Source organism: Xenopus laevis, chromosome 7L, assembly GCF_017654675.1.
Source record: "Xenopus laevis strain J_2021 chromosome 7L, Xenopus_laevis_v10.1, whole genome shotgun sequence".
Lineage (NCBI taxonomy): Eukaryota > Metazoa > Chordata > Amphibia > Anura > Pipidae > Xenopus > Xenopus laevis.
The window spans coordinates 62,208,629-62,231,942 of NC_054383.1; the positions used below are offsets into that span (position 1 = coordinate 62,208,629).

At 38.6% G+C, this 23,314-nt stretch overlaps 1 protein-coding gene and 1 long non-coding RNA gene across 3 annotated transcripts; one reads left to right on the top strand and one right to left on the bottom strand.

The window, feature by feature from the left end:
• Positions 1–1,306: 1,306 nt before the first annotated feature.
• Positions 1,307–14,348, bottom strand: cldnd1.L (claudin domain containing 1 L homeolog). Its single transcript, NM_001085994.1, is given in 5 exon segments — positions 1,307–3,363; positions 3,503–3,640; positions 8,266–8,385; positions 10,447–10,768; positions 14,284–14,348. Coding segments are annotated over 4 exon segments (759 nt in total). The 5' UTR covers positions 10,727–10,768; positions 14,284–14,348; the 3' UTR covers positions 1,307–3,142.
• A 53-nt stretch (positions 14,349–14,401) lies between these two features.
• LOC121395474 lies at positions 14,402–20,622 on the top strand. Of its 2 annotated transcripts, XR_005962500.1 has the most exons (3): positions 14,402–14,490; positions 14,901–14,988; positions 20,346–20,622. It is a non-coding gene; the product is annotated as an uncharacterized LOC121395474 (long non-coding RNA). The 2 variants fall into 2 exon arrangements; XR_005962499.1 differs by lacking the exon at positions 14,901–14,988 and having other exon boundaries at positions 14,418–14,490.
• Positions 20,623–23,314: the final 2,692 nt, after the last annotated feature.

Sequence of the window (23,314 nt, forward strand, 5' to 3'; positions counted from 1 at the left end):
TAGGGGGTTACTCAGGAGTGGTAGTCTCCCTGGACATTAGGAAGGCTTTTGACTTAGTAGAATGGCAATACTTGTGGGAGGTGATGACAACTAGGGATGTCGCGGACTGTTCGCCGGCGAACATCGGCTGTTCGCGTCCGCCGCAAGTTCGCGAACGTCGCGCGACGTTCGCTAATAGGCGTTCGCGTCAAAATCGTTCGACCATTCGATCGCTAAAATCGAACGATTTTCGTTCGATTCGAACGAAAATCGTTCGATCGAACGATTAAAATCCTTCGATCGTTCGAATCGAACGATTTTCGGATGTTCGAAGTTCGCAAACTGTTCGCGAACTGTTCGCAATTTTTGCCGGTGTTCGCGAACACATTATCGGCGGTTCGCTACATCCCTAATGACAACAATGGGTTTTGGGTCTAACTTTATTAATTGGGTCCAAATTCTGTGTGCCAACCTAGTAGCTAAACTTATCTCACACCGGCCAGAATGCACTCGATGGGCCTTAAGCCCGGGTACATTCCTACATGAGTTCTGGACCTGCCGACTGGTTGAAGCATTTTGGGGAAAATGTAATTTGTAGTGGAAACACTAGACATGCCAAACGTGCAGTTCCCAGAAGCATGTTGGGTTTAGTGTAGAACATAATCCAGAATAAATACCGACTCATCCTCATGAGACTTCTATACTATTATGCCAGGATAAGGATTATCCAAACCTGGAAGTTATCTACCCCACCCACCCTAAAGAGATGGAAAACTATAATAAACCAAGCTCTTCCTTTCTACAAGCTAACATATATTAGTAAAGGCTGCCCCGGATAAATTTGAGAAAGTCTGGGGTGCATGGGCTGATATGATTGTTACGAACACACCTGAGGACTCTACTTAGTAAAATGACCTACATGTATGGTGTATGGATACAGAAGCTAGCACATGATCACACAGCCCAAATAATCCCCCCCCCTGATGTACCCCTGTTTGAGTTAAAAAAAATAGGTTTGTTCTTCAATTGTGGAAACCATTGATTCAGAATCTCACCTGGGTGAAGAGACGCTCAACCCATGTGAATAATCAATGTACGCTTGAATATTATTGTAAAATTATCTTTTATTTCTGTATGTTGAAGATGTAACCAAAAAAAAAAAGGGAAAAGTTGCAGCCCATCGCAGATTAGAATTCACTCCTGTACCACACATTTTTTAGCAGAGGGCAAACTGGCCTTATTCATTGAAAAGCTTAAGCAGAAAAAGCTTTCCTGTAAACTAAGGCTGTATATACCAAAAGAGCCTAAAAAAGTTGAGGCGAAAAAATAGTAGTTTTTTTCCTTTAAATAATTTTTTTTATTATGAAAACTATCGCTCATAACAGAAAACTACACAATACAACACAACTAAAAATAAGAAAATGATAGCATACCTGTAAATTCATCAATAAAAACAGTAAATAAAATCTAAAACAGCAAAATGCAGATAAGCTAGTAACACAATGAAATTTTATGGAAATAGTTAAATTATACGGATTCATAAATCTTTGCTGTTCTTCCTATTAAGACCTCATGTGCATAATTTTATTCTGATGGAATAAACTTTGAGGCACACCACCTATAAGTGCAGATATGGCTAGTGCATTCTCTTACAGCAAAGATGCAGGAGTTAATTTATACCCACGAGGACAATAAAGAAAATTAAACCGTCTCAGGTACAAGGCTAATAAAAGCGGTGTCATATTTCTAGCAGAAATGTTTTCAGGTAACAGCATTTGCTATAGAGGTAAATATGGAAGTCCATCCATTTTCAACTAACACAATGGGGCAAATTCACTAAAGGGTGAATTTTCAACAGCGAACAATCTGCCACACTTCGCGCCAGTTCACCAGGTGCAAATTTGTTACCAGTGCGCTAATTGACTAAAATGCGAAACTGCGTCTCAGCAGCCGCACACTGGTGAAGTTTTGCTAGGGTTAATTTGTCAGAGCGACCATTTCAAAGCGATCAATTCTGCAGAGCGAAACTTCGTTAGTACTCTTACGCTTAGGTCAATTTGAATAGTGCGAGTACATATAGGTCGTATGGACATCTTTATTAGAGATGTTGGTGCAAAAGCTCGAATTGGCCACTTTTTATTACAAATGTCCAAGGAAGCAAAATATAGACATCCTCTAATGCCTTAGATAGGAGTCCACCCTAAAAACAAATGTGGCATGCCCCTCAAATGGTTGGGAAAAAATGTTAACACAAAAATTAATAGTTTAATAGTTAGGACTTTTGAAGGCAATCCCGGTTTTAAAAAAGGATAAAACAACTTTTATGACTTTTCAGTGTACAGGATATGATGTCACTGACATAAGATTGAGGAGGATGTAGCTTCATCTTATCAGTTTGCCTGGTCTAAGGTGGCGAAGGAACTCTGGCGAAATAGGTAACATTCTGTAAAATTCGCAATTTAGTGAGTTTGCGGATTAACATTCGTTCACCTGACTATAGGGAGTGAAACAACGTTAGTGACAGTTCCTTTCTCTAGGGCCTGTTAGTAATCTATTATTCTTGAAAATCCTAAAATCTTGAGTACACTAAATTTTGTGAATATCTTTTAAAATTGTATAGACTTATTTTTTAGAGCAATATGCCTAGCCCTCATGGCAAGATTATTTACTTTTAAAAATGGCAGGAAAGGAAGCATAGAGGGAGCCTTTTCTGTTTTTGCAGCACCTATCTCACTCAGCAAGAGAAAATTAAGGACAGCTTCATAGAACATAGTGTCTTCAGCAGCAGCAACAAAAGGTGCCCAACAGCCAGTATTGAGCAGCAGGCTGCTCCTTAGCCAGAGTTGTATTGTGAAAAAAACTTTTTTCTGTATAATAAATAAGTGATAAGTGGGTCAGCAGAAACCCATAGAAAAGGAATCTTTAAGGCGAAAAAAATGCATGGACACTGCAGGTCACCATCAGAGAGAGTTATAAATGTAGGGTTAGGGACAGGTTTGCAATTTGTTTCCTTTTTTTTCTATACCTGCTCGTCACTAGATGAATTTGAGGCTGCTAAAAATCACAAAAAAAGTTAAAATATAGTATGTACATAATACCTAAACATTTAAACAAACTTGATTTACAGGTGCCTATCAAACTATTCTCATAAATACAACTTCAGTTATGCAACACGATAAGCCTTCATTAGGGAGTATTCTCGACGGCTTGCACAAGATGCCCAAAGAAATAGGGCTCCAGCCATAACCTGCAGAGGTGAGGAAACACAAGCTAAGCAAAAAGACCAACCATAATCACCCCTTATTCCTGTAGGGGGAGGCAGTCTTTCTTGGAGCATATATATGCCACTTGAGAAGCACAGAACTGAACCAAGAGTACATACACCTGCAAGAAAAAGGGAGAAAGGATAGATTGGACAGTGGCATAAAGAAAAAACAACTGTGACCTGTTTAATAGATAAAAGATTAAATTAATATGCATGCACAAAGGATAATTCTATAATGCTGCAACCAGTTAAGCTTACCTGCTAGTAGGTGCAAAATCCCTGTGCCCACTGCAGGGTATAGACTGTGGCAGACACACCCAGCAAGTCCCACAATAGCACCAAAAAATATTAGCCCCAGGGCAACCAATGGAAGAAGGAACTGACACCTCCACAAATCTAGGTAGCAGAAAGAGAAATACGTTCTTATTTACAAAAGCAAACTTCTGTGTGTTTCTAGAAATGTGCACAGTTCAAATTCTTTTGATGCATCAATGCAAAGCAAATATAATAAATTACAATATCTGCCTCATTCAATTAATTCAAGTTGAACTGCCAAGTCACTGACTTTAATTATCAGCACAAATTAAAAATGTTTAATGCTAAAAGCCCAGAAAATGTAAAAGGTGAACCAAATGGCATGTGTCTAATTTTAACGGCATCTGCAATTAAAGGAGAACTGAACCCTAAAAACAAATATGGTCAGAAATGTAGCATTATAAATACTGAATTTACATCATCAGCCTAAAGCTTCAGCTTCTCTGATGGATGAATGAGGAACAAGCCCAAAAAAGAAAAGTAGTTTTGCAGAATAGATTAGCCCTTGATTTCCTATTAGCTAAAGACATTTTCATTAATTATTGTTCCGATTGTTGTATTTACATTGCTGATTATCATGATTACATTGAAAAACATGTGTCCAGTATCACATGTGTAGAAGGTAACTTACAAAAAGAAGACCCATCCTGGTTCCTCACTAGTTGGTTTGGTAATTTTTGGGGTTTATGTATTCAAACTATTCCGCATATTGCTGCTTTTATCTACCTTGTCATTTTTATTCTCTTTATCATCAAGGTGTTAATCTTAAAGGTTATGTCCTGGTGTGCTTCCCGAAGTACTCCTTCCAAACCTTCTCCATCCAATGCACAATATGCTTAATTAATGAAAATGTCTGAGAGGAACAATGTTCCTGAAGTACACATTATTGAAGACCAACATATTTTTTACCCAATTATTGACTCCTTAATGGGTTTTCCCAATTCATCAAACCATTCCCGTTTTCCTCAAGAAGGTCTCCCTGACCTCCCTATGATTCCCACCAATCGATAAGTTGGTGAAAATTTATTTTCAATGGGGGGACTGTGGTGTCCTGATTATTATGCTGCCCACCTTAGGGCCTATATGACCTTTCACCTCTTGTTTTTTTCTGTTCTGCTATATTTCATATAAAGCATATATTTTGACATAACAGCAATAATTTTATAAGATGCGGCTACGTGCAAAATGTAAGTGATAAAAAGCAGAACCTAATAGCCAACGCCAAGCTTCATGGCTATTATGAAACTACTTGTGGTCAGTAAATAAAACGGTGCCAAGGATAAGTTTATGCCCATATGAGTGTTTTGCTTAGCTTTATTATATATATTTAATGTATTTTAACCAATAATGTGTAAGACAATGCTTTTGATATGATACAAAACATGATAAACATGGGTGTAAGTGTCAGCAGTGCAGAGGATCCAGCAACACTCAGCATACTGCACTGTAGGATAGGAATCAACAGCTAGGCCGTTCTGACAGGGAACTGTAGCCTAAGGCTGAGTGGATGCAGAGTTGTGATTGGCTATCCACCTCATACTGTGCTGCTGGCAGGGACTGTTAAGACACTGTCACCACTCACTTTAAAACACAGACAGTGACCAGAGAGAAAGAGCACAGTTGGTGTATGAAACGTCGGATTTATTTCAATGAATTTTGATTTTTTTTCAGAACCCCCGGTTCTAAGAGAGCTTAGTTCAGTTTTAGACAAGCCCCTATTTCTGATTTTCTCAGATTCACTTTCATCTGGTATGGTACCTATGGATTGGAGAAAAGCTGATGTCATTCCAATATTTAAAAAGGGATTACGATCTGGAAATTATAGGCCAGTAAAATTGACATCTGTGGTGGGCAAATTATTTGAAGGCTTGTTAAGGGATCACATTCAAAATTTGTCCTAGTGAATGGCATTATGAGCAGCTTTATAAAGGATAGGTGATGTCAGCCAAATTTTATTGCTTTTTATGATGAGGTAAGTAGAATGCTGGACAGTGGGGGCAGTAGATGTGATTTATTTGGATTTTGCCAAAGCATTTGATACCATGCCCCACAAATGAGTGCTTTCTAAACTAAGGTCTGTTGGGCTTAATGAAGTCGTTTGCACATGGATAGGAAACTGGCTACAGGATCGGGTACAGAGGATGGTACATTCTCTCTTTGGAGTAAGGTTCTTAGTGGGGTCCCTCAGGGCTCGGGGTATTGGGTCCACTTTTATTTAACTAGCTTATTAATGACTAGGGATGCAACGAATCCACTATTTCGGATTCGGCCGAACCCCCGAATCCTTCGTGAAAGATTCGGCCGAATACCGAACTGAATCTGAAACCTAATTTGCATATGCAAATTAAGGGTGGAAAGGGGAAACATTTTTTACTTCCTTGTTTTTTGACAAAAAGTCACGCAATTTCCCTCCCCTCCCCTAATTTGCATATGCAAATTTGGATTCGGTTAGGCCAGGCAGAAGGATTTGCCAAATCAGAATCCTGCTGAGAAAGGCCGAATCCCAAACCGAATCCTGGATTCGGTGCATCCCTATTAATGACTTAGAGGAGGGTATTGTAAGTAATGTATCAGTGTTTGCAGATGACACAAAACTATCCAGCCCAATAAATTCCATCCAGGATGTGGCATCCTTGCAACAGGATCATGACAAACTGGCAATCTGGGCAGCTAAGTGGCAAATGAGATTTAATATTGATAAATGTAAAGTCATGCACCTGGGATGTAAAAATATCCAATCCACGTATACCCTTAATGAGACTGCACTAGGCAAAACCATTATGGAAAAGGAGTTTGGAGTCCTTGTAGATGATAAACTTGGCTGTAGCAAGCAATGCCAGTCCGCAGCATCAAGGGCAAATAAGGTCTTGAGCTGTATTAAAAGCAGCATTGATTCAAGGCTTGGTTTCTATGTAGCTATGCAGTATGTACCTTTCTTAAACACTACTAACCCTCTATAATTACAGATGCATATGGTATATACTTAATGCAGGGCTTAATTAGGACACAACATGTACCACAGATGGAGATGCTGATAATTTTAATGTCATTTTTAAAGACTTAATTTTTTTTTTTACTGTGGCCTTTCATGGAATCCTTTGAGTTCCTGACTGCCCATGTTTTTGTTATTTAATTGAATTAATAGCCAATAGGCTATCTGAACTCAAAAATAATCAGCCTTTTATATTGCTTATATAGTTTATTGCAATTCCCTAAGCTCAGGTAAGAGTAGCACAAAACACATGCCGGGAATCTACAGAAAAAAGTATAGGGAACTCCTGTGGGCATATTCCGAGGCACAGAACTTAATTGTGAAAGGGCTGTGGATAACTTAGTACAGAAGCCCAGATCAGAAAGTGCAGCATTTCTACCATACTTAAAATACTTTAAAATGCACATCTGAACACTGCAATTTTTCCACTCTTTGCAAAACAAATCAGGGAGACAATTCCACAAATTCAAATCTCTTATAGAAAAAAAACCCTCTCTGAATATTTAGATGGAACCTCCTTTCTTCTAATCTTAATGGATTAATGTCTGCTGGATGAACCTAGGGCTGGAACTATGGGTAGGCAGGTGCCTAAAGTGCATCTTCAAGTGGGTGTTGTTTGGTTGGAAAAAATGGCACAGTTCTAAAAACGTTATCAGTGCACAGCGCACTTGGGATGGGAGGGACTAACAGGAGCTTTGGTAAACAGTGGGCGTGCGGAAGTAGGATTGGATCTAGTGTGGGGCAAAGAATCCTGGCAGCTCAAAACTACTGTTCTAGTAGTCAGGCTACAATTTTAATGTTATTGTTACTTTTTATTATTAATCTTTCTGTTCATTCCCTTTCCTATTCAACTTCCAGTCATCACGGTTAATTAAAAGGTGAACTGTCCTTTTAAGGGTTAAGTTCACCAATACATTTTAATATATTGCTTGTATCATGGTATCTTTGCAATGAGCCTTCATTTTTATTTTTTTTCATGGCCATTCTATTTTTCGCTTTTGACCTGTAATATTTACTATATGATTGCTGGAGGTCACCAACAAACTTGCAAAGCTGGTTATTTCTTTGAATATGAATATTATATTTATATTAATGATATTATATTCATGCCCGTTTCTGGTCCTCATGCTTTCTGACACTTAACCAGATCTCGGCCAAGTCGTATAGGCACCCAAGGAAATACTACTTGACCAGCCAGCCCCACTTCACTCTACTAGAGAAATTTTGTGTGCAACAGCAGATTCCTTATAAAAGAGGTAGACTTGTTACACTAGCAACCTAAAAAATTATAAATAATTTGTAAAGCTATGGCAAAATAATAAAGTTGGAGGTTAGTTAAGGAGGAGTTTCCCTTTAATGTTGATCTACTATTTTGCATTTCATTAGAAGTTCCACAGGTTTGAGGTTTACAGTTAAACATCAGTGGCATTCCATATCACTTCACAAATTACCAATTTTTTCAAGCTAATGTTTATTCTAACCTAGGTCCCGAGCCAACATACAGCAATGCATAACCTACTTATCCTCAATAGTATATGTAATTTTGACCAAAGTCATTGCAGTAACTGTATGAATATAATATATATTGCATGGATTTTAATCATTGACTCATTAAATCTATTTTCTTTTCTCAAAAGTATTTTTTGTGCTTAACTACAACTTTGCCTTCACTGCTACCTTCTTCTTTGTAAAAATATTGTGTATTGATACTCACAAGTCCGCACTACATCAATCTCAGAGTTGTGATTTCCTGGTTCTTGGTACTTCTCCAAAAACTGATCAGAAAGAGATAGGAATATGCAACTAGATAAAGTTGGGGAATCGGTGAGAGCACCTGAAGGAAAAAAAATGTAATTGTAAAATTAATAAAACCTTGATTCCGAATGAAAGATTTACATAGGATAAAGGTTATTTCTTAAAGGAATTGTTCAGTGAAAAAATAAAAACTGGGTAAATAGGCTGTGCAAAATAAAAAATGTTTCTAATATAGTTAATTAGCCAAAAATGTAATGTATAAAGGCTGGAGTGATTTGATGTATAACATGTCAGTCATAACACTACTTCCTGCTTTTTCAGCTCTCTTGGTTTACACGGACTGGTTACCCTGGCTACCAGGCAGTAACCAGAGACTTGAGGGGGGGCCACATGGGTCATATCTGTTGCTTTTGAATCTGAGCTGAATGCCGAGGATCAATTACAAACTCACTGAATAGAAATGTACCATGTGGCCCCCCTTCAAGTCGCTGACAGAGTTATAGAGATGAAAAGCAGGAAGTTGGATTCTGGCTGTTTAATTAAACATCTGTTCACTCCAGCCTTTATACATTACATTTTTGGCTAACTAACTATATTAGGCTGTGCAAAATAAAAAATGTTTCTAATATAGTTAGTTAGCCAAAAATTATGGCATTTTTAGCCATATTCATTTTCAGGGTCTAGTTCTCCTTTGAAGGATAAGTATACCTTAAAATAAGTGAATGTTAAATTGATGAGGGTGCTATTCTAAGCACTTTTGCAATGTACATTCATTATTTATTTTTAATTTTAAGATATTAAAGGCTACATGTGCTGTTAACGTGAATGAATTTTACAACTACGCCACTTGCTGGTCATTTTCTAACCAGTCTGACCACCAAGTAGTCAAGGATGTTGTCAGGAGAAAGAAAGAAAAAAAGAGGCTGCCCTATGTTCTTTTGGTTAGGAAAAAAACAGCAACCTTTCTCAAATCTTTCCTAAACAGAAAAACATCAAACCAGCCCTCGTTCTCTTCTTTTCTTTCTGACAACTTCCTTGACTACTTGGTCAGTCAGGCAGACTAACAGAATGTGCTAGTCACTCTTGATTTCACAGGCACATGCAGGCTCCTTTTTGACTATACTCATTGTTGACGAGATCAAAAGAGTTTAGAAAAAAATTGTCTGAGCTTCACACTAAACCAGGAAGTAGGTTAAATGAGCTGGAGATTTCAACTTATTATTCAGAAACCACATCAGACTGAATGCAGGGAGTAAAGGCGGCCATACACAGGCAGATGTAGTCACGTGAAACAAGTGATTATAGTACTCGTGTATTCGTCCTAACACTGATGGGGTGCAAATGTTCATATTGTTCTGATAAAATTGTTCCAAAAGTCAATCGGACAGGCTTAAAAGTTTTCATTGTGAAACAATTATATTGATCAGTGGATGAGACGGTCAAATAATCATTGGTAAATGATCATTCACTGTGCATGCCTTTTGCAAAAGTAAACAAAGGAACAAAGATACAATGAAAGTCGCATATCGTTTACCTTGGATGATGAACCATTTGTTCAAACCATTGTTTATCCTATAGGATCATTCACAGCGCACCAACTAAATCTGCCCATGTATGGTCAGCTTGTTATTCTGAGGGCTGTTTAATATAATTTTAGAGATAGAAAAAAGGGGTTTTCTTATTCTTTAATAGTATCTGTATTAAGTAATAATAGCATCATCCTGTATTTATTAATAATAGTTATGTCCCTACTTATTTGACCACAAAAGCACTCTTTTCTATTTTTTTTTTTTTTTTTTGCATTGTCGATTACGCATTTATTGTTTTTGGGTCTTCATTGTAATTAATTTATGTTTTGGAATATTTTCGTTATTATCAATATTATATATACAAGCTGTTATAGACTCAAATCAGCATGTGAGTTTGTTTATTTTGTGTGCTGTTAAGAGTTCCTTATTGCTTCCGCTGATAATATTTTAAAAGACAAATTTCATAAATCATAACCAACTTTACTAGGCAGTAATTGTGAGAATGTATGCTTTTCCCCCCTTTTTTTAATACAATTACACATGCCATTGCACTTGTCGAACATAGTTTTGCATAATGAATAACAGCACTGTAGTTCAAAAACCTTACTCACTGGGTTGCTGGGACACATGATCTTGTGAGACTGTGATGCATCTTTGCCATAGGCCAAGACTTCCATTGAAGTGGAAAAGTGCATCTGTATACGCTTTTTCATCTGTCTTTTCAGTTTCACTTGTGAAGTCCTCAGCAGTAGCGTAACTGGTGTTGGCCTGGGCTGATGAGGTAAAATAGTGATACCATGAGACTGTTCCAACCGCAGCACAGAGGTAAATCACAGAAAGCAGTGACAGTACACTGCCAATCACAAGTGCCGTTGCAAATCGATTATCCATTTCTCTAACTTAATGGACTGGAGTTATAACAGGGTTCAGCATCTATTACATAGGAAGAAAAAAAAAACAGAGTAAATGGCACATATATGAAATGGAGAACAGGAAAGGTAGAAAAATGGGTGTGGAGTACAGAATACAAGTATAAAAAAAATTACAAACTATATATTGTGAGTGAAGTGCATTACCAAAAACCTGTACAAATATACATAAATTAATGCAGCCTCTTCAATTTGCCTCAGTGGGGGAAATTATGAAATTAAATTATCTTATGAATCTGCAATACAACAGCCTCAGAAAGAATGCCACAGCTGTACAGTCTTACAGTACCCTCCTTTCCTCTAATCTGAATGGATGACCTTGTGTTCAATGGAATGACTTATTGGTGAATAAAGCATCCATGAGTTTATTGTATGGTCTCCTTGTACATTTGCTGTTAATTTAGCTTGCTTAATATCTTTCCTTATCTCTCTACCACCGCTGTTTCACTGACAGAGCAGCCATAATAAATTCTCTCTACTTGGCATCTGTATTATCCTCCCCATGTTTGACATCACCAGACAGGCTTGCCTCAGCATTACGGATAGGCTTAAGCTTGTATAATTTATTTTAATACTGCGCATGCTCACTGGGACTTTCTCTGCCAGCAGAGAAGGTCCCATGCTCTGCCAAGACCGCTTTGACCAACTTGAAGGTCAAAGAAAGGGACCAACTCAGTAAACTAAACAGGGTGGAGCTTAGCACTGGTACAGGAAGTCAAGGATCTGTGCTGCAGATTTTTGCTGGAAAATAGGTTAGACTAAATGCTGAAAGTAAAGTATGTGATTAGGGGGAGAGAGTCATTTTAAAGATTGCTTTTATACAAATGTTTACTTATACAAATCTCTCACTGTACTTCCATCACCTTTTTGTACATTTGTTGCTAATATTGGTGTATGGTGTGTTACAACAACAATAATATTCATTAGTTAGTCAAACATTCATCAGTTAGTCCTTAGTCAAACATTCATCAATTAGTCCTTATAGAGTAGGATATCTCTGTGTGTTCTGGCAAACACAGGCCTTCAGCAAGTCAGGGTCAGCCACTGACATAATTAGGACAAAAATAATCCTGGGTAATAAGGTGAATAGAATTTGAGAGGTCCCTTACAAGAACAGTGTGTAACTGTAATAGTAGATTCACATACTTGGCGAAAATCACTTGCCATGTTAACACATGTAACTGCATGTAGGGTTGGCACCTGGTTGGTAAAAATTATTCTTGATGCCAGTGTTATATAAAGAGAAGAAACACAAATATAAGGTCGGTATTTTTTTTCTAGAACTGCATAAGGCAATTGCATTTAGCTTATTCAAGTCTGATGTGGACAGTAGTATTGCTGTTTGTTGTTATAATACTTTTTCTTACCATGGATGCAAGACTATAATAAAACTATGATATCAAACAAAGAACAGTAACATTAACAAATGAAAGTTTTTTAAAGTGACAAAAATAAAATGCAGTGTTGCCCTGCACTGGTAAAACTGCTGTGTTTGCTTCAGAAACACTAATATTGCTTATATAAGAGTCTGCTGTGTAGCAATGGGGCTGCCATTCAAAGTAGAAAAGGCTCAAGTTACACAGCAGATCGCAGATAAGCTCTGTAGAACATAATGGTTTTATCTGTAATCCACTATTTAACCTGTGCCATATAGTCTTTTTTCAATGTCCGTCATTGGTAGATAAGCAGCTTGTTTATATGAACTATAGTAGTGTTTCTGTAGCAAACAGTTCAGTTTTACCAGTGCAGGGCAACAGTACATAATATTTTCATTACTTTAAAACACTAACTTTTTGGTGTTACTGTTCCTTTAAAAGCCTGAAGGCCATTAAGAAAACAAAACAGTTTCTAGTTGACAGCCCTGATTTAGTAATTATGATGATAGCCTAAGGTTGCAACCAGGACTTTAACGTGGCACTATTATGAAAATGAAATTTTAATTTAGGCTTTATCTCAAGGAAATATGAAACTTTCTTAAAGGACAGTTCAGTGTGAAAATAAAAACAGGGTAAATAGATAGCTGTGCAAAATAAAAAATGTTTCTAATATTGTTAGTAACGCTGAGCTAGTCAATAACTTGAAGTAGTATTCTGGCTATTATGTTACACACCAGTCACTCCAGCCTTTATACATTACATTTTTGGCTAACTTACTATATTAGAAACATTTTTTATTTTACGCAGCCTATTTACACAGTTTTTATTTTTACACTGAACAATTCCTTTAATATAATCAATGTAAAATGCTGTTCTGTTTCTGAAATAATGATACATGAGTACATGATACATACATGATCTCCCACTCAGCACCCTAAAGGATGTATTAGACCTGTCAATCAAAATCTGATTCCGACTCTTGCATGAAAAGAAAATTGAGAGACAGATGCTTTGAGAGGGAAAATGAAAAGGAATGATTACTTTATAATAGGGATGCACCGAATCCACTATATTGGATTCAGTCAAACGCCCGGATACTTTGCGAGAGATTTAGCCGAATACAGAACCAAATCCGAATGCAAATTTGCATATGCAAATTAGGGGTGGGAAGGGGAAAACATTTTTTACTTCCTTGTTTTGTGACAAAAAGTCACACAATTTCCCTCCCGCCTCTAATGTGCATATGCAAATTAGGATTCGGTTCGGCCAGGCAGAAGGATTCGGCTGAATCCAAATCCTGCTGAAAAAGGCCGAATCCTGGTTTCGGTGCATCACTACTTTATAAACAGTTCAGAAAATTTAAAAAGTTTATTATATCAGAGAAACATTTCAGAGGCTATTACATTTTCATATTAGTTCCCCGCCATTTAAAGGGGTTGTTCACCTTCCAAACATGTTTTCAGTTTTTTTCAGAAATAAAGACTTTTTTCAATTACTTTGCATTTTTTTTACCATTATTTCAACATTTAAGTTTAAAGTTTAATGTTGCTGTCAGTTCCTGTTAAAGTTTAATGTTCAGTCTGTCAGCTCTGCAATTTAGGTGCGGACACTAAATGGTTACAATTTTGAAACATTTAGTTGATACATTTCTCTGGAGTATTAGCAACTATTGTATCAATTTCAACAGCTACCTGTAATGAAACTCAAGGAATTCTGCTCAGCAGGCACAAAGATAAGAAATGTATCAACTAAATGTATCCATTTAAAAGTTTCCTGGGTCGCCGACCCCTATCCCAAAGCTGCTTTTACCAACACTGGGTATTTCACATAAAAATAATCTCTGGGTGAAATTTTAACAATCTGGCTTTACCACAACAAACTTTATCAAAAACCCATCACAATCAGTCGGGAATCGATTTAAGAAAGATGAATGACAAATAATTAAATCAAATATTTTTTGCCATGGGTTACTTCACTAGGGCAAATCCGGCCAGTGGGTGGCCGTGAACCTAATAAGGACTCAAGATAATTTCAAGTTGGCGTTAATGTGGATCTTCATTTCCTGAAACTTGGACCATTAATAGACCAAATTATACTTCTAAAAATATACTACATTTAAAGTTAATCAAATATATGTCCGTACCGGTTTTCGCGGAACAGCCCCGAATGTCTTAACACAGTCCGCAGTTCCGGATTTCCCGCAGCAACGGCATTTAAAAGTCCGGCCCATCAGCTTGTTAATGCTCGAAGACGTCATCTCGCGAGGCTATAATGTCACAAACACGGGAATGGAGGCGCAGTTACGCGACACGTAGCTCCCTTGTGGGCGTGACGAACAAATATGTTGTAGGTCAGTGGCATGCAAGCATAAGATAAGCTGCCCGTAACATGAGTAGTGTGTACACAGCATGCTAATAATTTGTATTCTCGACAGCTCCTCCCTTTGTCAGGGAATTGAAAAGAAAAATAAGGGTTTATTTTTTTTTTACTCGCAAGTCGTACTTCGTGCCGACAGAGCTTCCGCATACGTTATGTAACCAAAACCGAGTGATTTTTTATTTCCTAAAAAAAGCCTGTGCTCTAAATATTTGGATATTTTAAGTTATTATTTTTCTCTGGTCACTAGAGGATTTAAATGTTTCAGGGAACAAATAACATTTTCTATTGGCCAACAACAATAATTCCGCTCCCAGTACTTGACTAAAATCATTTAATTTTCTCAGATTTGTGCTGCAAAGTCACTATTTTCTTGCTTTCTAGCGATTACTGCCTCATACAAACCTACCACTCCCAATATTTGATGAGTGTGAAAAATAGCACCATGTTGTGAAGCAAGGAGAAGAGCAGAGTGAGTAAAGGCAGGTACAGCTACCAAACAAGGGTAGAACTCCAGGGGCTATTTTAAGTGGGATACCGTTGGTTCTGATGCACTGAGATGTATCGCAGGCATCACGTTGGATGCGTCCAATCTAAGGTAAGTAATAGGAATGTCGCCGATGCGTGCATATGACATGCGAACGCTGCATGTTGTGTCTTCATCCGACAGTCGTTTTGGATGGATGCATCGACAACGCCCAACATTACTATTACTTACCTTAGATTCTGCAAATTCGACGTGCCGCATGTAATTCATCTCAGCACGTCGGAACGGGCAGTAACGCACTTAAAATCAACCGTGGAGTTCTACCCTAATACTGAGTATTGTTAATACGAATTGAAAGATTGCTAAATGCACAGGAGCTAATGAAATGGATCGCGATGATCGAAAAATTTTGCCATGATCAGTTTCGCTGCAAATTTCCATAGTGACTTCAGGGACAGTCAATGATTAAATTGCTGTTTTTTAGGATTGAATAATCTTAATAATCTTTTTACATGTTATACATTTGTTAGTGTTGCAAAAAGTAGCAGTATAAGTGTTACAAATAAAACTTCCTGTAATGAACTTAAAGGGCAAGTCAACTCCAAAATAAAAATTTGCCTAATAAAAGAAAACATAGTTCTAAGCAACTTGCAATATACATTCATTAAATGTTTTCCTATGGTGATGGTTCAGACTGTTGATACAATGTAAGGCAAGCCGCTGATTAACAAACCTGTCTTTGCTGGCGAACTAAGACTTTTGAAACATATCACACAAAATATAAACCAGGAGTTAAGCAAATGCTGGTTTTAATAGCAATTATTTTTACAAGTAACTTGAAGAGCAGTAAACATTTTTAGAAATGTATATTGGACAGTTGCTTATAATTATGTTTTCTTTTATTAGGCAAATTTTTATTTTGGGTTAAATTGAAAATAATCTTGTTTCTTTGCTTGCATCTTCCTTCTTTTTCCTTTTGCAACTCATAGCTATCACTGAAACAAAATTAAACGGTATAAGCAGGGCAGCCATCGGGGGGGGGGGGGGGACAGGGCGGAGAGTCTGCCGACTTCGGGAAGACAGGGCGGGAGCACAAGGGGAGGTATCTTCTGTCCATTACTTCCCCTTATTCGTCACTGAGTTTAAGTACCAGTTGAGCTGCTCAGGGATTGGATAGCTGAGGTTTGAACTTCTCCCCCAGCTCATCCAATCACCATGCAGCTTTACCAAGACTTGAAATTCTATGACCAATAAGGGAAGAAAATGCTGTCACCAGAAGAAGATGCAGCCATCTGTGCTCCCCTCCTCCCTTCTGTAGTTGGCAGCTCACTTACAGCAGGTGGGCCACACTAATGAAGTAAGTACAACATGGCAGGGCCCCCCTAAAGGTAACCCTTTGTGGTCCCTGTTGTATAGTGGGACACCACATTTTTTTTAAACTTCTGGGGGGGCCCTGACCACAAATGTTTTTTCAATGGGGGGCCCTGACCATCAATATTTTTTTATTAACATGTGGCAACCATAGCCACCATTTTTTTTTTTTTTAGTGTGTGGTGGGGGTGGACAGGTGGGGAGGGCACCCTGTAGGTGGGGCTTGTGGTGGGGCGCAGCCCAGGGGGCCCAGGAATTTTTTTCATATGGGGCCCTGCGATTTCTGATGGCGGCCCTGGGTATCAGTGAGACAGGATATTACCCTTTCTGCTTTAAGTACATGCCCTTGTCCAGCAACTACTGCTCAAGAGGGAAATTGTCATCAATACTCCACTAAAAACCTCTGCTCCTGCACAATTTAGGTACAAAAAGGTCTAATTTAGTTGAAGACAATGGGTGAATCACATAATTAGTTTTTTTATGTTTGCAATGGAGGTCTGTGGTGTATTTTGTGCAAACAAGGGACATATTTTTTAAAATATGTGGAGAAAAAATAAGGGCTGATGTAAGTGTGGACTAGGTGAAATTGAGGGCTGACGTAGGAGAAGACAATGGGGCAAATTCGAAAGGTAGCGAATTTGCGCTATCGTTAATTCATCAAGCAAAGCGAAGTTACGCTAGCGATGCCTAATTTGCATACAACGCCAAGTTAAAGTACAATAGACATATATGTAGCAGCAAATACATTACACTACACAAGCCTGGGAAAGCTTCATAAAATAAAATAGAGTTTATATTTTGCCCTATACACGTGCCCACTGTATAATTTAGGTGGGAAGGAGGGTACCCCCAAAAAAATTGACAATCTTTTTCAGCCTATCACCCTTAAAAAAGGAAAAGACGCCAGCGTTTTTTGGGACTTTATTTGAAGCAATCCCTATCTACTCTATTGCACTTCGCCTGGTCTGTGGTGACGAAGCAAGACTGGTGCAAGAGGTAACGCTCAGTAAAATGCGCAAGTTAGTGAATTAGAGTAGTTACGCCCCCTTCGCCATAGCGCAACTTTGCCTGGCGTAAGGGTGCGAAGTAGCGCTAGCGTAAGTTACTAAAGTCCACTAAAAACCTCTGCTCCTGCACAATTTAGGTACAAAAAGGTCTAATTTAGTTGAAGACAATGGGTGAATCACATAATTAGTTTTTTTATGTTTGCAATGGAGGTCTGTGGTGTATTTTGTGCAAACAAGGGACATATTTTTTAAAATATGTGGAGAAAAAATAAGGGCTGATGTAAGTGTGGACTGAGTGAAATTGAGGGCTGACGTAGGAGAAGACAATGGGGCAAATTCGAAAGGTAGCGAATTTGCGCTAGCGTTAGTTCATCAAGCAAAGCGAAGTTACGCTAGCGATGCCTAATTTGCATACAACGCCAAGTTAAAGTACAATAGACAATAATTTTCAGCCTATCACCCTTAAGAAAGGAAAAGACGCCAGCGTTTTTTGGGACTTTATTTGAAGCAATCCCTATCTACTCTATTGCACTTCGCCTGGTCTGTGGTGACGAAGCAAGACTGGTGCAAGAGGTAACGTTCAGTAAAATGCGCAAGTTAGTGAATTAGAGTAGTTACGCCCCTTCGCCATAGCGCAACTTTGCCTGGCGTAAGTGTGCGAAGAAGCGCTAGAGTAAGTCCACTTCGCTAGTGAATTTACACCAGCGCCCGTTAGTAAATCGGCGATGTAACAAAATGACGTCACGCTGGCAAATTTGCGCTAGCGTTAGCCGCTTTGCGCTTTAGTGAATTTAACCAAAAGTAACCTTGATGTTTAATTTTTTATGGTAGCATCAGAGGGTTCCATTGTTTTATCTGAAAACAAGGGCTAGACTTTTCTCAACACAGGGCAGGTCACAGAGTTTTTATTTTTTTTGCCAAATAAAGCATCATGGGTGCCAAATATGTCACCCATGATTGCCAAATAAAGCATCATGGGTGACATAACCCTTACTATGCGCCACAAGCTGCCAAATGAACTTCAATGTCCCATATATATTGATCCTGCTACTGTGTGGAACTCCATTAAAGAAACAATAAAGCAGGTACTGCAAAACTATTTAAGAAAGCTGGCTGTGTTGCTGTACCAAGTTCAGAGTTTGTCGATAGGGTGGCTTTGGTTTACAGTTTGAGCCATTGTTCCTTATCTTTGGGCCGTTTGGTCCAAAAGGGCTGATGAAACAGCACTAGAGGGTACAGGTAGAGCAGTTTCTTTTACAATAAAAGTTATGTAGATTATGGAAAGTATATTAAAGGATAAATAACACTAACAATTAAAGATGTTTTAAAGTAATCAATATATCATATACTGTTATAGTTGTATTGTTTTAATCTGCAGTTGCTGTGGTTTAGTATCACACACTGGGTGTTCTAACCTCATTGCACTATGCAATTGGTTAGGACAAAACCGAGATACCTTGGGGCAAATTCACTAAGATTCGTAGTTGCGCCAGCGTCCGCTTCACCGCACTTCACCAGGTGTATTTTCGCCAGCGCTACGCAAATTCACTAAAATCCGAAGTTGCGCTCAGGGGAAGCGTAAGGTTGCGAAGTTGCACTAGCGTTAATTTGCCAAGCAAAGCGAAGTTACGCTAGCGATGCTTAATTTGCATACGGCGCCAAATTGAAGTTACAATGGAGGTATCACTACACAAGCCTAGGAAACCTTCAAAACAGCAAATAAAATTTTTATTTTGCCCTACACATGTGCCCACTGTATAGTTAAGGTGCCATGAGTTAGGAAATGTAGGGGGGAAGGAGGGTAGCCCCAAAACATTTTTCGATCTTTTTCAGCCTATCACCCATTTAAAAAAAAAAAAAAAAAAACAGCGTTTTTTGGGACTTAGAAAAATGTTTAACTTTTTTTTAAGCTATCCCTATCTATTCTATTACACTTCGCCTGGTCTGAGGTGGCGAAGGAAGTCTGGTGTAAAAGGTAGCGTTCAGAATTTGCGTAGTTACGTCAGTTACGCAAATTCAACAGGCGTAAGGGTGCGAAGTAACACTAGCGATTTTACGCCAGTGTCCGTTAGTGAATGGGCGAATTAATGAAAATGCTCTACGCTAGCGAATTAACGCTAGTGTTAGGCGCTTCGTCCTTTAGTGAATTTGCCCCCTTGAGTGATCTCCTGGGTCAGACCTTTTGCGCAGGTCATCAAATCCTTGATAAATCTAAGGGAGAATGTATACATGTATTCAAATGTATACATTTATAAAACACTATGGGGCAGATTTATCAAGGGTTGGATTTTCGAGGGTTAAAAAACCCTTGAAATAAAAATCCTTTGAATATCGAATTCGAACAATCAAATAAAAATCGTTCGATCGATTTATATTTGATCAAAAAAACGTAGAAAAGTGCTGGGGAAGGTCCTTCGATTATAGAATGGTCGTATAGTGAAACGATTTTTACTTAGAATCGTTCAAATCATTCGATTCGATCGAATTTGACCAATTCGATGGTCGAAGTACCCAAAAAAGTACTTCGAAATTAGAATTTTTTTCCATTCGAATTATTCACTGAAGCTTAGTAAATCTGCCCCTATAACATTTGTTTAAAAAAAAAGTTAACATAAAATTAAAAAATGTCTTACTTTGAGAGTTCTAAAAAATTGAGTGATTTAATTCAAGGCATTTTTTAAACATTTTATGTTTTTTCACAGTAGTAAAAAAGGGCGAAGTCCTTATAGAGACAGTAACACAAAAAATATTATTACACAATACATTTGTAACCTTTTATAATAGTAGGTTTATCATACTGCCCTTTAGTTTTTGATATGCTACCCAGAAAGGGTAGAACTACACGGCCAATTTCAATTTGTTTCAGAAACACTGATCAGAATGGAAGTTGAGGGATGGCAGAACTATTCTCTCACTATTTATATATCGACTACAGGCTGCAATGTGCTTTTGTATCCCCCTCAGGTTTCCAGTGGCATGAGACCCCCCCCCCCTAGCACATTTGGGGAGCAGGGGCTGAAGACATAGAGACAGGAGGAAGTTTTGTTTATTTTGCAGTCTTGCTCTGAAGCTTCAGCCCCCAGTGAGCCGGGAGAGAGAGGCTTTGGGGCTGTGAAATGAAAAGCGAGTGCAATCATCCATCATTCCTGTCAGGGGATCTGGCTGTGGGGGGAGGGGGAGCAGCGCGCACACTTCCTTCTCCTCTACACCCAAACCGCCTCCACTACTGAAAGTCCTGCTGCACTGTAGATGGAAGCGGCAGCCTTGACCCCGGAAGAAGCAGTGGAGGGAGCAGCGGATCAATGTCGGCTGCAGCAGCAGCGGCCGTTTCTCATCATCAGCGACAGCGACATCATCTATAGTGTAGGAGGGGGCCTGGGCAGTCACTGCATCACATCCATGATTCATCCATCTTGCTCCTTCACACTCTGTCAGTAGAGTAGCCAGGAGGAGAAATTGAGCCCAGCAGGATGGATGGTCGCCTTTTCTGTAGAGGACAGGAAGTGGTGTTTCTGTTATTTCTTAATAAAGGCTTTGTGATTTTAAAGTATAATTTGTGTTGGTGTTTTTTTTTGATGTGTACTAACAAATTTTTTTTTACATTTTTTTTTATGTTACTGGTCCTTTAAGTAAGTTTTAACAAAAAGTAGTAGTAATGTTTGTTGTTCGAAAAGCAAGCCTTAGAAACAGACACATTCTGGGGGATGCCAGGGATCACGGTTGGATGAACTCCTAAATTAGAAGGGAATCTGGTGGATGAATGAGTATTTTAGGTGCCACTGGAGTTCAATTATCTTGGAGAAAACAAGTTAAAATTTTTTAATATTGTTCCAGTCTGGTTTGTTCATACTTTCTGCCCATTTGTGGATGGTTACCAGTGTAAAACAGGTCAGTTTATAAACCACACAAAGCTGTACCACTTGAACTGAAATTATAGACCATGTCAGAGAACAATCTTCTTAATAAGGGGTTGGCCAACATATATGCAGAAGAAGAATGAAGTTGGCCAATTTAGTAATATGGTATATTGTAACATAAATAATAGAAAATCCCTGCAAGGAAATCCATTATGAAGTCCATAGAAATTGATGCCCAGGGTTGATCCAGTATTGGTAAAGGATAAAGAAGTCCCAATGGTTTAGAAATCATTGCTTTACATTTGGTACATAGTTCACAGAAACAAACAAACTGGCCAAATCACTGCCCAGCTTGGGCCAGCCAAAAGTGTTGATAGTCCTAAGTGCCCAGCACGTGGTGAATCATGGACACTTTTCAAAATGTCCAGTTTGATGAGTGGAACAAAGAGTGTATATTTGAATAGTAACTTTTTTGAACCTGCCTAACTGCTAGTTGATCCAGAGGAAGGCAAAAAAAAACCCCATCTGAAGCCTCTCCAATTTGCCTCAGAGGGGAAAAAACTCCGTTCCCTAGTTTCCCTTCTCTGTACCCTCTCTAATACAATAATGTCCTGTTTGAGCACTCAAGACCAAAATGGTATGGCATATTCTTAGATGGGACCTTACAAGTGCTCTATACAGTGGAAAAATGACCCCTTCCTGCCATGAATCAATGACCCTTTTAATACAGCTCAAGACCTTATTTGCCCTGATGCTGCTGACTGGCATTGCTTGCTACAGCCAAGTTTATCATCTACAACAGGGGTGTCCAACCTGCGGCCCAGGATGGATATGAATGCGGCCCAGCTTAAACTTCTAGCAATCCAGGAAACGTCATGTTGCAATGTCACGCACAGAGAGCATATGTACACGGCCTCTAATTGTGTGCATGTGTGCTTTGAATTTTTTCATGGGGTGTGCAGTGTGGCTTCCTAGAGCAGGAAAAGCAGTTAACAAGTGAGCATTCGGTTACTTACAAAGGCAGTTAAGCATTCTTCAGCGGTATTGCCCGCTATGCTAGGTATAAATGCAGCTCCTACATTTGTGAGCAACTTTTTTCAAGAATGATCACACTAAGAGTAAAATTAGAACCAAATTATCTGATGAGCACCTTGAGAATTCACTGAGAATTGCAACTACTTCCATTCAACCAGATTTCGATACATTAATTTCTCAAACACAATGTCAAAAATCCCACTAGGTTTATGATACCCTCTTTTGTTTTACTTTTACAATAAAATAAATCAAAAGTTAGTGTTTGTGTGTATTTTGAGTGTGGCCCCAGAACATTTTTCTTCTTCCAATGTGGCCCAGGGAAGCCAAAAGGTTGGACACCCCTGATCTACAAGGACTCCAAGGTCCTTTCCCATAATGAATTTGCCTAGTGCAGGGTGTAATTGGCTTGGATATTTTTACATCTCAGGTGATTGACTTTACATTTATCAACATTGAATCTCATTTGCCACTTAGTTTCCCAGATTGGCAGTTTGTCAAGACCCTGTTGCAAGGGTGCCATATCCTGGATGGAATTAATTGGGCTGGATAGTTTTGTGTCATCTGCAAACACTGAAACATTACTTACAATACCCTCCCCTAAGTCATTAATAAACAAGTTAAATAAAAGTGGACACAATACCGAGCCCTGAGGGACCCCACTAAGAACCTTACTCCAAGTAGAGAATGTACCATTAACAACCGCCCTCTGTACCTGATCCTGTAGCCAGTTTCCTATTCATATACAAACGACTTCATTAAGCCCAACAGACCTTAGTTTAGAAAGCAGTCATTTGTGGGGCACGTTATCAAACACATTGGCAAAATCCAAATAGATCACATCTACTGACCCCCCCCCCACTGTCCAGCATATTACTTACCTCATCATAAAAAGCAATCATATTTGTCTGACATGACCTATCCTTCAAAAAGCCATGCTGATTGCTGCTCAAAATGCCATTCACTAGGACAAAATTTTGAATGTGATCCCTTAAAGGAGAAGGAAAGGCTTTGTGCACTTGGGGTGCCAAATGTTAAGTGAAT